The 17,652-nt window shown below is 40.7% G+C and overlaps 4 protein-coding genes across 11 annotated transcripts; 2 read left to right on the plus strand and 2 right to left on the minus strand.

The window, feature by feature from the left end:
* Nucleotides 1-326: 326 nt before the first annotated feature.
* On the minus strand, nt 327-6,042 carry LOC122032340. 2 transcript variants are annotated; one of them, XM_042591619.1, is made up of 6 exons: nt 4,398-6,042; nt 3,646-4,079; nt 3,340-3,501; nt 2,721-2,796; nt 935-1,093; nt 327-564 (listed from the first exon to the last, which is right to left on the minus strand). In XM_042591619.1, the coding sequence occupies exons 1-6, from the start codon at nt 5,844-5,846 to the stop codon at nt 466-468; spliced, it is 2,379 nt and encodes a 792-aa protein (XP_042447553.1). In that variant the 5' UTR covers nt 5,847-6,042; the 3' UTR covers nt 327-465. The 2 variants fall into 2 exon arrangements, with proteins under 2 accessions (XP_042447553.1, XP_042447555.1); XM_042591621.1 differs by lacking the exon at nt 3,340-3,501.
* Nucleotides 6,043-6,438: 396 nt separating this feature from the next.
* Nucleotides 6,439-10,435, minus strand: LOC122032493 (serine/threonine/tyrosine-protein kinase HT1-like). 6 transcript variants are annotated; one of them, XM_042591789.1, is made up of 9 exons: nt 9,972-10,435; nt 9,625-9,891; nt 8,786-9,305; nt 8,549-8,691; nt 8,304-8,456; nt 7,380-7,463; nt 7,087-7,286; nt 6,885-6,982; nt 6,439-6,797 (listed from the first exon to the last, which is right to left on the minus strand). In XM_042591789.1, the coding sequence occupies exons 1-6, from the start codon at nt 10,179-10,181 to the stop codon at nt 7,449-7,451; spliced, it is 1,308 nt and encodes a 435-aa protein (XP_042447723.1). In that variant the 5' UTR covers nt 10,182-10,435; the 3' UTR covers nt 6,439-6,797; nt 6,885-6,982; nt 7,087-7,286; nt 7,380-7,448. The 6 variants fall into 6 exon arrangements, with proteins under 6 accessions (XP_042447723.1, XP_042447721.1, XP_042447722.1 ...); XM_042591787.1 differs by having other exon boundaries at nt 7,380-7,487; XM_042591788.1 differs by having other exon boundaries at nt 7,087-7,463.
* A 771-nt stretch (nt 10,436-11,206) lies between these two features.
* Nucleotides 11,207-13,504, plus strand: LOC122031075 (AAA-ATPase At5g57480-like). Of its 2 annotated transcripts, XR_006125724.1 has the most exons (2): nt 11,207-13,156; nt 13,363-13,504. XR_006125724.1 is itself a non-coding variant. In XM_042590132.1 (1 exon), exon 1 carries the CDS (start codon nt 11,538-11,540, stop codon nt 13,092-13,094), a length of 1,557 nt encoding a protein of 518 aa, XP_042446066.1. In that variant the 5' UTR covers nt 11,207-11,537; the 3' UTR covers nt 13,095-13,307. The 2 variants fall into 2 exon arrangements, 1 of the variants encoding a protein (XP_042446066.1); XM_042590132.1 differs by lacking the exon at nt 13,363-13,504 and having other exon boundaries at nt 11,207-13,307.
* LOC122031077 (protein PHOTOSYSTEM I ASSEMBLY 2, chloroplastic) lies at nt 13,389-17,521 on the plus strand. The gene is made up of 5 exons (XM_042590134.1): nt 13,389-13,662; nt 14,118-14,206; nt 15,291-15,462; nt 16,180-16,272; nt 17,090-17,521. Exons 1-5 carry the CDS (start codon nt 13,545-13,547, stop codon nt 17,218-17,220), a joined length of 603 nt encoding a protein of 200 aa, XP_042446068.1. The 5' UTR covers nt 13,389-13,544; the 3' UTR covers nt 17,221-17,521.
* Nucleotides 17,522-17,652: the final 131 nt, after the last annotated feature.

Here is a 17,652-nt window from a genome sequence, read left to right on the forward strand (position 1 = left end):
ACAACATTTTGGTCGATTCAATTGAAAAAATTATATTTGGCATATTTATTTGATTTATTTGTGTTATTATAATTTGTGTTCTAGAAAAAATAGTGGCGTAACAATTCGTGGGTTATTTCCGTCGCATGAAACACTGCAATGCAACTGCATATAATGCATGAGCGAAATGCCTCAATAAAATTTCAGACTCTGACTTTTCTTCAACATTAAAAAAAATATATTGAGACGGCAATTGTTGAGGGAAATTCTTTTTAAAAAAATTGATAAAGAATATTGAACAACATGATTTAAAAACATCTCATAACTCAGATAAGAAAACCAATGAGATCTATTGGTGCAATTAAAACTTGATTACAGGTGGCAAGTATCAGTTGACCTATCGACAAACAAAAAACGGTTTTCATAGAAGAGGAAAGGTAAGCATCATCTTCACAATTGACAAAAGAGAAAAACTTTCATTTCTGATCAAAATAAAGACATATCACTGTCATCCAGCAGCTGCCCTTTAGGTCCAATCACTTTAAGAGACGAGTTTGAGTGACCATTGAAGAACACTTCAGTGACCTGCAGAGAAATAGTTATTACTACATTGGTCTAGTACTCCAGCAAAACTTGAAAGCTTTCCTAGCTTGTGTTAACATTCAGGATTCTACCGACAATGCAAGTCATCGAAACCCTTTTTTTTAACACTGAAAATTTGAGAAAATGGGTCTTTCAGAATCAAAATATGGACAATTAATATGTGCTATGGAATTTGTTGAAAGAACAAATGTATACTCTCTCCATGGATCAATATATTAACTAGAGTTTTTATTAAAATAAAAAAGAAAAAAAAAAAAACCCTACATAAAACCTTCCAAAGGATCAACTGTCGTTTCAGGTATGTAGGATAATGGAAAAACTCTTGTTATAAGTGAATGAAAACAACACCTACCTGGGTGCATCCAAATAGTTTCAGAAACCTCAATGATGAACAATTATCAACAATCAAACCAAGTGCTTCGTCTGTCATTTCTCGACAAAATGACAAATCTAGACTGTACAAGGTGGAGCAACACCGGCGAGAAATGGCTAGAGCAGTTTGTTCTGCAACCTGCATTAAGATTTGATGTAACTCACTAAAAAAGTCATAGGTGGAATATATCTGAAACATATTCAGTATTACCACATTGTGCTAGAATGAACAAACCTGTGTTACAGACACACAGACTAATAAATGGGCTCTACTTTTTTGTGTAAAGAATAATCTAATGGTGACATGAAAAAATTATAAATCTACTTGGAAAAGAAACAAAACTCCAACATAAACTAAAACAGCAGTAATGCATCCAAATGTTGAAATGATGGAAGCCTGATTTGTTGGCAATGCAGTTTCAGAGGTCGAGCTCATTGGAGTAGGAAGGAATGCCACACCCTTTCTAGGGATGGTAACAATGCCCCTGAAGGTAGATCATTTCAACTAAAAGAGTTACGCATGATTTAGATGCACTGATTTGCCGGCTGTTGGTTGATTTGTTGAACCAATCAGCTGATGATCTGGAACAATGACAGAGGATATGCTGGCAAACAAGCAACTACAAAAGCACAGATCTGAACAGATCTATTCGACCTGATCATCATAAATCCTAATTTCTAAATGCATACATGAAGATCTTAGGTTGGACCATATGTCCTGACAAGACACTCTTGCTGACCCACATAAATCTATTTCTTGTTGATCTTGCATTTTCTCTTAGTTTTCTCCTCGCTTGGTGAATTCTCCAATTTCCATTAGTGCACGCCCAATAGGGCTTGGTCAACTCAATTGTAAAGAAAAAAGTGGAAACTAATCTGGTAAATTAATCATAGGCCATAGCCAACTAAAGCATAGTTAGAACCAATATAAGAATTCAATTCTAGGGAATGTCAAATTGTCAATTAATAATCCTGCTGATTTTTCATTCACAACTGGTAACTTCTGGCTGGTTTAGATGATTTCCTTGAGGATGATTTCATTTTTGTCAGTCAACATGCAAGTTTTACTGGGTCCTGAAATGTTGCATGTAAAATGATATCCGATGTTTGGAAAATGATAACTCAAATTGTTGTTAACATCTCATTAAATCGCGAATGATTCCTCCTCAAGAAAAATCCCTCAGATCACATGTTAATGGTTTGTGAATCTATTTTCCTAGAATGCCTCGATATAATGTATATGGTGCGAAGAAATGACTAAACAATTAGAATGCATATGATACAAAGCAATAAATGCACAACTATTTCCAAGTATAAGGCATCATTGGCTGTCCTGATATGCTATGTTGGTAATATATTAGTGCTTGTCTCAACTCTCAATAGCCAACAAAATTTGCTCTTGACAACATAGCCACACAACATACATAAATTAAAAACTGATAACTATAAAGGTTACTTCTACATATACAAAAGTCTAGAGAGTGTTTTACAGGATAATCTAACTAATCAACGAAGAATTATCCTATTGTACTTGAGGAGCTCTATGTTAAAACCCATGAAAAGTCAACCTAGTCAATGATGCATTACAAAAAACCCTTGTTCAAAGCAAGCATGAAGGTCAAATAACAATTAACAAAAGATGGTTCTAGCTTATGATTTTAGTCATCTTGCCCAGTAACCATTTAATTGTAGCTATTCCACATATCAACCAATCAGAAAAGATACATTTGAAACAAACTATCCTATGTATAAAGTCAGGTTACTACCTTTGCAACATTATTTAGGGAAAGTTCAGCTAATGAACCTCCAGATGCTTCCAAGAATGCTGCAATAGCCTCATCACTGTATGTGACAAAATAAGCTATTATGAAGATGAATGGAAGATAGCCAACAGACTTATCAATAGTGTACTAAAAAGGAAAAACGTGCAAAAGAGACCTATTTATCATTTCGCTGATTATTTGTATCAATAAGACTAATCAAACAATCTAGCTCTTGCCTTTTTATAGATATCCTTTAATTGTTGAAGTCACAATTTTTTTTCCCCATAAAACACAATTTCTTTATAAGAGGATTATATGTTGAATCACTAACAAGATACACTATACATGCAAGTTTTCAACTTAAATCACTATATATTTTATGCAATAGATTGAGACTTGGATTTGTTCTGTCACTCTCTATTTCTATTCTTTTAAGTTTTTAGGTTCCTTCTAGTCCTTTACGTGAAGGCACAAAGTCAACTCATAAAACCACCAACATAAACATGTCAATCTTATTTTGACTTGTTTCTCCTGAGAGGGGACATTTAGCTAGCATCCTTTAGAGAATCATGCAAATGACCGATTGAATCAATAAAATTTGCAAGCCATAAAAAAAAGGAACCTGAATGCATTACGCCGAAGCTTAAGTTTTTGAAGTGATCTACAACCATTGGCAAGATATCCTATAGAAGAATCATTCAATCTTTTCAAATTCTGAAGATCAATAGCAAATAGTCTACAACAATGTGCACCAATAGTTCTAATGGAAGCAGTAGACAGTTTCCTGTATCAAGTGAAGACACAGGAATCATAAGTGTTATACAACACAATAAAGAGGTTAGGCAGTATATAATCAGGTAGTGTTTCACAAGTAGATAAGTAGTGAGAAATGACTGCATTTTAATCTGCAATTAATGAAGATACTTACTCGCATCCTGCCAAGGCTAATTCCCTCATGTGTGAACCACAAATAGGAATAAGCTGGTGTACAAACTTATCACAAACAGACTGAAGTCCACCGACTGACAGAACTTCTAAATGATTTACTTTCTTGAGTGCAGGTAGAATAGCCATAGCATCAACATTTTGGCAACCATCTATATATAGTTCCGTCAAAACAGTGCCCAACTTGTCAGCTAAATTTATGATTCCCATTGAGGTAAGAAGGGGGCACTCTGACAAATTTATAGAACTTAAGGAAGGTGCTGAAGCAACAACTGCATTTAAGCCATCATCTGAAAGCCGATAAGCACCCTTGAGATTTAGTCTAGTTAATGAAGGCAAACCATTAGGGTAATGGGCCAAGGTAGAACGCAAAACATAGTCAGGCAAACATCTTCCACACCTGTCTAGTTGCAACACCTGGACACCATAAATAAAACCACATCAAAAGGAAAAGAAATAGAGATAGCAAATACCATTGTAGAAATATCCCCGAGGGGCCAACATGAAAAACGTGAGTAAACCAATTTCCCTCTCTTAATTATGTAGTAAACTTGGCATAACATATGAAGCGATTCACAGGATAATATGCAAGGCCTTCCATGATCAACCAGATAAAACCATATAGCTGCTAATGCAATAAGAAAGAAACCTACCAAAATGATGATTAAAAAAAACAATCACTTGCAAATAACTATAATAACCTGAAATGAGTCACCAAGTAAACGAACCCAGTACCTTTAAGCATTTCACATCACATTGAGAAAAAATATTCTCAAACTGGACTTCTGTTAGCCATGAACAGTCACTGAGGCATATCTCCGTGGGAGTAGCACTCACAAGATGACTAAGAAGATGCGGATTCATTTTCCTAGAATGGCACAACTTTAATATTAACCGGTGTTTTAGCAAATCAGGAATGCCATCAAGTGACTCAATTTCTTCAGCATTTTCTAAGAGAATTTTAACACACAAGTCTCGCAGGGTTGAAGGGACCCTTGCCATGGGATTGCGGTTTTTTGTGGGTACCCATGAAATCCTTGATTTGTCATTCTGACCTTTCTTAAAATAATTATTTGATTCTCGGGTTCTCAGCTTTTGATTTCTGTCTTCAATGATCTTCAGGGCAGTAGAAAATGGCCCTGGCCAGTCCTCATTGTTAGCATCTGGAGGTAAGTCCTCAGGATCCTCTTGTCCTTCTGCCTCTTGTTTATCATCTTCTTCCTCTTGCTTATCATCTTCTGGTTTAAAGAAGGCAAATTTGGGAGCCAACTCTATAGCTCTTGACCTGACAACTTCTTTTCTATATTCATTTTGTCTTTTTGATTTTCTAGTACTTGTGTTAGCATATCCCGAGTATCTAGCAACATCCTTTGCAACAGCTGCATCAGCATCCATGTCAAATTCAGCCGCACTAATTGACAGTAAGTCTTCTTCCTCGACCAACTTTCCCTTCCCCTTATTTTCATACTCAGCATTTTCTATTGTTTGATTCACTTTCCCAGCTTGCTGTTCCTCTGGAACAGCCTCTATCAGTATTCCCTTCCCTTTTAATTGAGTGGAGAACCTTTCTTCCCCAATTTTCTCCTCCAAATTCTCTGCAACCATGTCGACATCAATTCCATTTGAAAAGCCTTCATGAACACGCTGAGGACCTGACGTCAACATCTCAGTTTGAGCTTCATTTGTATCTCCCGACATTTGATCAAATCCTACCCGAGCAAGTTTAGACCCAGACCTGAGGCACATGTACTTTCCCCCAACAGAATCATCAAAATCTTTTCTCTTATGGTTAAGTAAAGTAGGAGACCCCTCAGGAACCTCCAACACCTTAATCTCTTCCGCGTCTGCCTTGCAAACGGTCGGCGGAGCCTCCACTTCAACCGTAGTTTTTGAGACGCTAGAAAGGGAGTTCTTCCTGCCACCACGATTGGTCACAGCAGGCGAGTCGGTCACGAAGGAAGCATTGGACATCGATGCGAGGCGGAGGCTCCGCCTTAGGGGAGGCGTCGCTCCAGAGTGATCCATCTCAGTGCTCGATTGACGGAACGAGGAGGACGTTGCAGGAGAGGTCCTGGAAGAGTGGATTGTCTCATCGGCGGAAGCTTCTACAGAAGACGGCGGAGTGGTTTCTAGGGTTTCGGGAGGAGAACCCAAAGAAGCGGCAATAGACCTTAGGATCGGCATCGGCGCAGGAGACACGACTACCCGAGTACGGAGGGAAGAAAGGAGAAATAAAACGGTAGCAGGTGGAGAGGCCAAGCTACGGTGGACGGCGACGGGATGGTTCACGAGTCACGACCTCCGACGAAGTGCGTTCCCGCGCAAACTACAAGGGAAAAAGTTCACGAGTAAATTGTCGTCTCGCCGAGATGAAAAAGGGGATACGCAAGGGTTGACTACGAGTCGTTTTCGAATTTGTCCGTCAATAATAATTAAAGTTTATAAGAAATAATAAAAATAATTATATATTTTTAAAAATAATTTCATAAAATATGAACTTAATTAAATTCTCTAAATAATAAAATTATACGATGTAAAAAATATTAATATTTAAAGATAAATTAATATTACTTCTTAGTCAACTTGGATCAACTCACTTAGGTTGCATTCTTTTTAAATTTTTTTTAATATTATAATTAGAAGACGAAAGTTGAATCCGCCGATCCGATTGAAGAGCTGCCGGATACGATGAGATCGTATTCTCTGGCCATACCTTTTTATCTTTACTTCTGGCCTTTTGCTCGATTTAAAATTATAATCTAGATGAAAAGATGAATTATGAGAAAATCACAATCAATTTTAACCTAATTTATCCATAATCAGAGATGCAAATTCTGAAAAAGACCTGAAAGAAATCAAGAATTACGAACAAAAAAACTGGACTCGGATAGGATTGATTTTATCCCTGATCACTTCAGACTCAACATTACCCAACCTGATTAATCATTTTTTTTCAAGTTGGCCAATCGAATTCGTCGCCATTGGCTTCGACTGACTGCGAATAATTCCTGGAGCATTTCAGGCTTCATGACGACAGTTCCTACTCCCAACACACCACCCCGGACCTTGTTGTGGAAGCCCAAGTTGGCTTTCTTCTAGTTGTGGAAAAGTCCATGATTCTTACTTCACACAACTCTGCAGTTCTTCCAGAATCAATCAGTTCACTTATCCTGCTTTTATTAATTATGCAACCTAAATAAAGGATTGATTGCCGTTTCAAACCTCAATTCCCCCCAAGAGAAAGATTTCCAGCTTCACCAGTCTTCCTGTTGCTCGATAAGTTTAATCCTTGTCATCAAGATTCACCAATGTAACTAAACCTGGAATTAGCAGTATAATTTGCACACGAACTGGATGTGTTTAAAGGTAGTAGAATGAGTCAGGATTGAGTTGATGGGGCGCGGACGCAATCTACTCAGTTTACCTTTCATGCAAGTAAAGCAAATAAACCAAATGGATTCCATCTTTCATCCATTTAGAAACCTGCCCTACTTATATAACTAGAACAAGAGGAAGAGAAGCCTCGCAGGATAAATGAGTTGCTGATAGAATGGATCGAAGGCATAGCATCCGAGTCTGGCACAGAGGAACCTGGACAAGAGAGGAAGACCAAGTCCTGATATCCTGCATCGAAGCTCATGGAGCCAAAAAATGGTCAAGCATTGCGAGAAAAGCTGGTAAGAAAACATGCTATATTGCAACAGAATTGTTCATTACAGGGATAAATGATTTGACTTATCGGAATAGGCCTCAAACGCAGTGGAAAGAGTTGTCGCCTTCGTTGGCTTAACTATCTTCGGCCTGATATCAAGAGAGGCAACATAACTGAAGAAGAGGAAGATCTCATCATCAGGCTTCATAAGCTTCTAGGAAATAGGTACTTCTACTTCTTCTCATCTTGCCTTAAGTGAGGAAATATGAATATATAGATTTGACTTTTCTTAAAAGGAAAAACGACATTTAAGCTTTTAGGATGAGTAACCTCTGATATTGATATAGGTGGTCTCTAATAGCTGGACGCTTACCAGGACGTACCGACAATGAGATTAAGAATTACTGGAATAAAATTGTCAAAAAGAAGATGCAGAAATCAACAGGCTTAACTCATTGCCACAGCCTCAATACACAACCATGCACAGAAAATATAGCCATGTTGGATGAGATCAAGGAAGCAGACTCTTGCAACATCGATCCAAATGCATTCATGGAGATTGAGATGGAAGAAAATTTCAACTGGAGTAACTCACTGACAGATGTTGACAACAATTTAGTTATAGAGGCGGCTGCAGGGAATTGGATGGTGAGAGAGTTGAGCCTTCCATTTATCTGCTCCTTTGATGATCTTTTGGGCTCGGAGGATGCTTTGTTTTACTACAACTAGATAGATTATTTTACAGAGTACTTCTACTGTTGTTGTACACTTATATAATCTCCCAGATCTTAGCCGACTTCAAAATACTTAGCTCGTAAGCGTATTCTCTTCATTATAAAATTTAGAAATTCACGATGACAATACAACAATCTTAAATGAAACAAAAATTTCAGGTGTAAACGAAGAACATTGATATGCATGCAAGTTTTAACTGAAATTTTAGGCCATATCACGTAACACTAGAAACTATATTTCAACTCATCTAGTACCTTTCCAAGAGCCAAAGTGATAGCTGCAAAGTCAGGTCTACTTTCAGCATTTTGATGCCAAGAACAAGATCTAAGTTCTCTGAGCTCCTTGCATTGCCCCTCATACTCTTTCAGATTTGGCCTAAGCCTTCCTTCACTCACTTCCAGTGCAATCTGCCACGAGAAGCACACAAACTTAGCTCATCAAATTCTATTACGATTCTTGTATTTTTTTTTATACAAGAGAAAGGATCAGACGAGTGTACCTTGCCGGGACCAAAATTGGTCTCAATATATGGATGTTCACCAGTTACAAGCTCATTTAGAATGATGGCAAAGCTGTAAACATCACATTTCTCTGTGTATGGTTCACAACGGATCACCTCAGGCGCCATGTACACGTAAGTTCCTAGCCAGCGTAATCCAATTACCATAATGCACAAGATTACAGACTTCTCCTTTTTGTTATTCTTAATTAACATAGTTAATCATCGGATTCTCACCCATTTCTCCTGTGAGCGCTTCCTCGCCCTCGTCCAGCACGCGAGCATGCCCGAAGTCTGCCACCCGCACACGCATCGCGTCGTCCAACAGGACGTTGCTCGGCTTCAGGTCCCGGTGGAGGATCCTGGGCTTTTGCAGGTGAAGGTACTGCATCGCCAGAGCGATCTCCAGCCCCTTCTGTACCCTTTCCTTCAGAGGCGGAAGCGGCGCCCGCCTCGTCTTCTCCCGCCCTTTGTGCCCGTGAAGCCACTCCGCGAGCGTCTTTCCACTCAGGAGCTCCGTGACCACCCACCCCTGTCTCGGAGTGCGGAAGCAAGCGCCCATCAGGCGGAGGACGTGGGGGTGGCGCTGGCGCGAGAGGATGTCGAGCTCCTGGACGAACCAGGTCAGGCCCCCGCTTCCTTCTCCGGAATGGAGTACGGAAGGGTGGACCCACTTGACGGCGACGGGCAGGCCTCTCCATGTCGCTCTGTAGATGTTGGCGGTGGTTCCGCTGCCGATTTGCTCGTGGACATCGATCTGAAAGGGTAGGGATCGGCTTAATTTCATTTTAGCCCCTATATGCATCTGAAATTCAACATATATTCACTTCGCCCCAGATTTTAAGAATTATTTCACTTTACTCCCAGTTTTAGTATATCACCTGATATTTTCAAAACCATTTTATTTACCGTTGTAACTTTACAAAACTAAAAGGGGGTAAAATTTAATTTTTCTAACCTCTGTGAGTTAAGTGTAAAAAAGGTGAGATTCCGGTCTCTTTCCTTTCTCTCGTTTCTAATTCTTTTTCACTCAAAAGGAAACAATTGCAGAGACGTAGCATTTAGAAACCCTGTACCTCATCCGGCTCTATGTACCAATTGTTGAACTTCGCTTGATCAACTATACCAGTCAAATTTGGATGATCAATTTCCTGCAAACTGGAATTTTTCTCCATTTTTGCGGAAACGTAGATTTCTGTGTTGCTGGATAAGAGGTGCAAGAATCCATTTTCCTTGGCGATCTCCAGACAGTACCTCAGATACTCCTGCGTCCTCTCGAGACGGGCCTTATAGGTCGTCTTCAGCTCTCTTTGTCGACCAACTTCCTCTTGGAGTTCCGCAACCTTCAGAACATCCACCCAGCTCAGTAATTCTCATTTGCGGTATTAAATAATTGCACACAACGATGGAATTCTAGTGATACCTGCTTCTCGTATCTTGATTCGCCAGAGTGCTGAGTCTTTGGGAACAGAGAGAAGATTGCAGCGAGGCCCCTAGAACAGGGGCGAGGCTGCTTCTGCTGCTGCTCGTTTGGGGAATCTGGTGAACACTCGAGGGTTATCGGAGACGGTATGCGACTTGGTGACAGTATTTTTCTTTGCCACAGCTGCTGTTCATTTTGCTGCAAGCTCATTTTGTTCAACTCCAAGATGAATTTGGAAAAGGAAAGAGGAAGAAAACATGAAATTCGTGTGTTCCTTATGTTGCTCTGATCTCAGCATCGATTGGAAGGAGACGAACAAGTTTAACGATGTATCCAAGGAGATGAGAATGGACGGCAGCGTTATCTTTAAGACGAGTACTACTATGTGTATTGTACAAGAACGCACATTGTATTTCTCACCCAAACAAAAGCTCTCTGGACACCCGTTTGAGCTCGTGCATCGGCATCTAGCTATGAAAAGTGTTCTTTTAAGTGTGGTTTTGGTAAAGATATAGACAGCTCGACGTGGCTTGGACAGATTGTTAAAATACTCAGCTTTGTCTCTCACTTTGTGCATGCATTTGGACGTGGGGTTTAAGACAACATGGCTAAGTCTCTAACCCGTCTAAAAGTCAACTTTTACGAGATTTCCTAACTATAATAATCTGAGCTGATAAGTTTTCCAACTTTAACTTCATGTGGACAATCTGATACCAATCAACAATTAATATCATCATGAACGCATCATCTTTTAGTAGGTTATGATCGATTCTTGAGCCACTACATCATTTATTATATTTTTCTTAAGCTTTAGCATCTACTCAGTGCCACCAAATACCTTTAGCAGGAGACTAAAGGTACAGTACCACAATGAAAGAAGCGCTGAAACTTTAATCAGATTCCTAATCATGTGAGTTAGATGCCATCTCCAAGGTAAAACAGATGAGCTCGATGCAGTTTATGTTTGCAAGTCGCTTGGATGTTCGTTCCTTTTGGTGGATATTAGTTAAATAAACTTAAGAGATCCTTAGTACGAATTCAAAATTCAAGTCCTACTCTTTATATGAATGACTTTCTAAAGCAGAACGAACTAGGCAAAATCTTCTTTTAGCATCTTTATCGGCAATTTCGCGGGTCACACGAGAAATCTGGATTCTCAACAATGGAATATTGACATTCCTGTATTTCTTTTCTCTATGGAGCTTATCACTTTCTTGGATTCCTATTCCCATGAGCTGACCTCTCTGAACAATTTCTTGAGTAGTTCATAGTTTACAGCCACCATCTCCTTCCTCGAGGTTCCAAGTAAAGCAAAAAAAGGGAAGCACAAAGCAGAGCTCTGTCCCCTGCCAATGCATCTTTCGCTTTAAGTCTTCTTTTGCTTTTCCCCTTCGTTTCGTCTTCTTTTTCCCAGTGACTACACACATCGACTTCTCCACATTCCTCTTTCCTTGCCCTTCATGGTTTATATAGGTCATAGTGCTCTCTCTCAGTGCTTTGTTCTTGTTCTTGATCTGTACCAGGAAGAAGCAGAATAGCAGAAGCAGTGGCACGTAGTGAAAGATCATGGAGCTTCTATCGCAGATGTGGTCGCTCTTAGGGCTGCTCACCATCCTCCAAAACATCCTTCCTTCTCAGCTTCTGGCCCTTCTCCACTCGACGTGGCAGTCACTTCAAGACTCCCTCACCCCTTACTCCTACTTCGACGTGCCTGAGTTCCTCGGCTCCTCCGCCGTCGAACCGAACGACCTCTACCGCCACGTCCACCTCTACCTCCATCAGTCGCTTATTTGCTCTGCAGCCACCTCTTCCGCCCCGCCCCGCCTCACCCTCTCGCTCCCCTGCGGCTCTCTCGCCGCCCCTTCGCTGTCGATATCCCCCAACCATTCCCTCGAAGATTCCTTCGCCGGCCAACGCCTCCTCTGGACACACCACGCCGACACGCTCCAGGACTCGCTCGAGGAGCGTCGGACCTACTCTCTCCGCCTCCCCAAGCGCGCTTCCGCAGCCCTCCTCGGCCCTTACCTCGCCCACCTCTCCGGCGCGGCCGACCACCTCGAGCGCTCCTCACGCCCCCGTCGCCTCTTCACCAACTCGCCTCGCGGAGTGACACCCTCCTGGTTCTCCGTGCCGTTCCGCCACCCGGCCACATTCGCCACGCTGGCGCTCGAGCCCGCGATGAAAGTGAGCATCCTGGCGGACCTGGATGCCTTTGCGGATGGCCGAGAGTTCTACTGCCGTACGGGCCGCGCGTGGAAGCGCGGGTACCTGCTCCACGGCCCGCCAGGTTCCGGAAAGTCCTCGCTCATTGCTGCAATGGCCAACCACCTGCACTACGACGTCTACGATCTGGAGTTGACCCGAGTTGCCAACAACTCGGACCTACGTTCGTTGCTCATCCAGACGAACAACCGCTCCGTGATTGTAATCGAGGACATAGACTGCTCTCTGGATCTCACCGGCGATCGGCGTGGTACGGGGAAGTCCACAGCAGCGAGGATGAGAACGGTGAGGCGTCGACGGCAGCCTTCGCTCGACAACGAGGGAACCGACTCCGAGGACGATGACGTCGGAGGCAGAGGCAACGACGGGCGCGTGACGCTGTCCGGGCTGCTGAACTTTATCGACGGGCTGTGGTCGTGCTGCGGCGAGGAGAGGGTGATAGTGTTCACGACGAACTACGTGGAGGCGTTCGACCCGGCGCTGCTGCGGCCGGGCCGGATGGACGTGCACGTGAGGCTGGGCGCCTGCGGGGCGCACGCAATGCGGGAACTGGTGGAGAGATACGTGGGGTTGAGGGACCACGAGATGGTGGCCGTGGCGGAGGGTTTCATTCGGGCGGGAGCGGAGATGACGCCTGCGGAGGTGGCGGAGGTGCTGTTGAGGGACAGGGAAGAACCAGAGGAGGCGGTGAGGAGCTTGGTAGCTGAGCTGAGGGCGAGAGTCGTGGGTGGAGTAGGCAGCGAAGAGGAAGAGGAGGAGTCCGGGAGGGCGTGGAGTTGGGAGGAGTCGCCGGAGAAGGCGGGGGGAAAGAGGAGGAGGGCCGGTTGGGAGAAAAAGGTGAGGTTTTTGCGGCGGCTGAGGAGCTTGACCAAGTCAGATGCAGAAAGCAGGGGGGTTTAGACGTTTCGTACGAGAAAGGCTGCAGTTATTCTTATTTCCCCTTCTATGTTTCGACTTTATGGGTAAGACCCTTTTTTATTTTCGTTGTTGGTTGATTTATAGTTTCGAAGGCGTTTCTTTAACAAGAAGGAACTTACTGTACTGTGTTGTAAGATTTGTAATCTTCAGACTTCAGTTGGCGTATATAATCCTTTGGTATTAATTTCCTCTTAAGCTGAAAAACTAGCCTAATTAGTAATTATGTATTTATTTATTCCAAATTTAACAGTTTATTTGAGTAAATTGGTCCGACAAGATCAAATGGGCAAATTCCTGCGGAGGCTCGCATAGACTCTGCTGTGCGCCATTCCTCGAAGATAACCCGGTTCCGTTTCGGCGAGTGGCCTTTGCTGCTCCGCGCTAAACTGTCGAGAAGGCGAAGGGAAGGGGAGAGGAAGGAGGAGAACGGAGATGATGACTGGTCGTAGCGTATTCCTCTTCTCCACTATCTCCCCCTCTTTAATGACGACTAGGAACCGAAGCAGAAGAAGAGGCGGAAGCGCAAGCAGAGACTCGGCTAGTTTTGGCGGTGAGTTCTTACTGGACGGACAGCGGAGACGGTTCCTATATCGCGTATTCTCTGTGAATCGATTTTTGTTTGACGCAGTAAAATTGTGTCTTCGCTAGAAAGGATTTCTTGACTGATATTGAGTCGCGAGACCTAATGCGTCGCGCTCACACATTTTGTTTCCTATTAGGAAGATTTCTGTGCTCTTCTATTATTGTTTTTTGTTGTTTTTTTTCTTATTCAGAAGTATGAAATGATTATGAACTTTTAAATCTGTTGTCAAGGAGTGTTTAGTGGCTTTATCTCTTAGTTAAAGCTTCGGTTGCTCCTGAATAGCTGAAACTGTGATTGTTTAATGTAATAAACGAATTGGGTTATGAAATGAGACTGCTTTATTTATTGCTTTATAATTCTTAGTAGATGTATCTTATTTGTCTTGTGCTTTTGGATTCCCAAGCTAACTAATTCAGTGACAGCTAAAATTTATGTCAGCTCCAATTTGGAGGAGCAGGAAGGACCAAAGCGTCATGACAGTGAACCTTCATCAAGCCCTATTAACCTAAAGGTTACATCATCTTGTATATCTTTGAATGTCTTTTTTTTAGCTTGAAGGTTACAAACATTGTGCTTTTTGTTGGTTTACTTACACAATGCCACTGACAGCCCACACATTTTCTATTTCTGTACTAACAATAGACCCTTGATTCTAATATACATTGCTGTCTTCTCGGCCTGTGTAAGTTTGGAAGAAAGAAAAGAAACATTAGATTCGTTGTTGTACTAAACTTTGTCAACTTGCGTAATAAGGCGAATGGTTTGCCACGTAAGTTGAGATCTGTGCATCTCAGAAAGGATCTCTAGCGATGCTAAATTGGAAATAGTTCTCAGTCAATGTAGATATAGTGCAGGTTTAAATCACAACTGATTCTCTTCCCATTGGAAGCACCTCATTAACCAGAAGCAGAACTTGCTATCTTCCAGAAGGTCACAAGTCAATAGATGGTATCTGCTTGTTGCACGGGCAGTCTTTTCCCTGCTAATTGCCACTCCTTCTACCTAATATCTGCACTTGGTCGGGCAACATATGGATGATTGATTGTCTAATGTGTCAATCTAGACTACAATGGTTAAGAAGGAAGCAGACATGGTGTAGCACATCTCAGATACCATGACAAAGTTATAGTCTAATCAAACAAACATCACAGTTGGTCTTCATATTTGAATATCATGCCATGGAAGGATTGATCTTTTATCATTTGATTGATAATCATTGTTCCAGCCATACACATTATTATGTTCTGTTTACTTGAGGGGAGGGGAGTCTCAGAGAAAGTTTGTGTGAGTAGAGAAAAGAAAAGAAAAACTACGCTAGTTAGTCTCCACTCATTATTTCGATCCTTCTTATTTACTTGGATGGAATCAAAGGGAACGATGTAAACATTGGATCTCATTTCCCTTCTCAAATTCATTTCCTTCTCATTTCCATCCAAGTAAACACAACATATATGATTAGATGTGAAAAGTATGCATAAATGGTAGGTCGCATTATGCCTTGTGATTTAGTTGATTTTTCTGAAAGATCTTATAATTTAAGGTATTTATTTGTTTACGTTGCAATATCCTTGTTAAAGTTCTACTTTCTCATGCAGGAGACTGGTTCACTTCATTCAAGACGAAAATGTGTTGCATGTTTATGTGCAACTCTAGCAGCAGTACATATTGCTGGACCATTGCATGCACCTGATGGATTTGCATTAGAATCAACGGATAGTAAATTAAAATCTGTGTGTCGAAATTGTAGCGGAAGTGGTGTTGTATTATGTAAGATGTCTTCCTTCTTATGTGCACTTCTTCTTTTGTTTATATTAAGTGGTTCAAATGGTGTTGAGCTAGATCAACTCATTTAGTAGCTTTATGAATGATTTTAAAGTCTTGCAAACAAGTTACAAGAGATACTAAATATAGAATTCTCTGTATTTGATGATGTTCTGATAATGAAATTATTGCAAAAGATCAAAGAAACTCAGCAATTAGGTATTCTTACCCTGTCAAATTAGAAACACCAGCATGCAAATTTTCATCTAGTCCTATGAAATAAATGGCTTATTTCTTCCATCATTACTCCCATGAAACTAAGTTAGATTTTAGGTCAGAGCTACCTGGCAGAAGATTGTGCAGCTAGAGTTATACTATGAACTACAGATGTCTTCTGATTTACCATGAAAGTTATAGTGAATCATAAGTCATATGCAAAACTGTATATTTTTCCTATATAAAAACTGGAAAAGAAATATGTATATATATATAAGAAAAATCTTCCATGGATTATATCTGACAGAATGTGGTACTGAAAGTTGTATACTAATTTTTAGGTTATTCATAAAGAGAAACTGACATGATAAATATGAATTAATCACAGTTGGCATTATCAAATTCAAAATCATATGGTAATTGATACCAATGGCCATTTTATAGGTGGAATATTTTGAGATTTCTGTTCTAGATCATTCTGATGTTATCTTTTTTACTTAAACTTAGGTGACATGTGTGGTGGCACGGGAAAATGGAAAGCACTCAACAGAAAGCGAGCAAAAGATGTGTACGAGTTTACAGAATGCCCTAATTGTTATGGTAGGGATTTTGCTATTTTGTCAAAGAGGCTTGGTACAGAGTTGTGAGCACATTTCCCTATGCATGAACAGTGACATGATGATATTTAAGTGTACATGATCACATAATGGCATTTAGATGTGCATGATCATATATTGACATTAAGTGTGATTTAGTTCTTACAGAGTGCGCCTATACATTGCCTGCCAAGTTCATTATAAAAGTCAGTAATCTGTCTCTCCTCACCAACTAAGAATCATAAAAAAAGTTGTTTCACAAATCAAAAATGCTGATCACAGCAATTTGATTAGAATCTGCTTGTATTTCTAAAACTGGTATTTTTGTGCCTGATTATTCTTTGTATATGATAGAAATCTTTACCATTCTAGATTTTGGGAAACTATAGCCTTTTCCATGTTAGTTTAACATAATTAATCCATGCTAGTCTAATATTTATTGCTTGCTAAATTGCTTGGCCTTTCCAAGGAAACAAGATAAGCTGAACCGTAACCCATCCAACACAATCCAGAAACATCATTTGCATGTGCTGCTACTATATTCAGTTGGAACTTCAAATTAACCTGTAATCATTACAATTTTATGTTGCCAGATTAGTATTCCAGCTACAGATAATTTTGTGCTTTCAGAAAGCACTACACAATTTATAGGCTCACTGCACAATTTTAGGTACAGGTCTAGTTCCATATTGTAATTTAGGTTTAAAATTTTATATATACAAATGTTGTTTCCCATTTTCTTGAAGCTTCATTTAGTTTGTAAATGGACATTGGCATGACCTTTTGGATAAATGTTTGTTTGTTGTTGTATGATGGTGCAGGTCGTGGAAAACTGGTGTGCCCTATTTGTCTTGGCACGGGTTTACCCAACAACAAGGGGCTTCTTCGAAGACCTGAAGCGCGAAAATTGTTGGAAAAGATGTACAATGGCAGGCTGTTGCCGACCTCCTAAGTAGTCTCGCAATTATGTTTAAATTTGCAGGTTCTCACCTTCTGCAGTCAGACAAAATGCTGATAACTTGATGCTCGCTATGGTCTATATCAATTGCACTCAGAGCAGTAATTTGTCGAGCTTTGATGGAGCTTATGAGTATAAGTGATGAATGTTTCCTACTTCAACCATCATGGTAACGAGAGTAAAAGAACACATAGGATTGTTGCTTCTATCTGTTATGGTGCTTATGTTAATTTAGAAAATTTTCCATTAATTGTATAGACAATGCTTCGATAATAAAATTGTTTGTGAAGAGGCATTTCTTGTTAGCCAACTTCAAGTAGGTGAATTGGCATACTTGTTGGAAGAAGCTTTTCTTATACTGGCGAGGATATTTAAGAGTTTGATTTCCTTCCTCTGTCAGATTAATGCTTTGTCATTTCAATTTCA

The sequence above is a fragment of the Zingiber officinale genome, chromosome 11A (assembly GCF_018446385.1).
Source record: "Zingiber officinale cultivar Zhangliang chromosome 11A, Zo_v1.1, whole genome shotgun sequence".
Classification (NCBI taxonomy): Eukaryota; Viridiplantae; Streptophyta; class Magnoliopsida; order Zingiberales; family Zingiberaceae; genus Zingiber; species Zingiber officinale.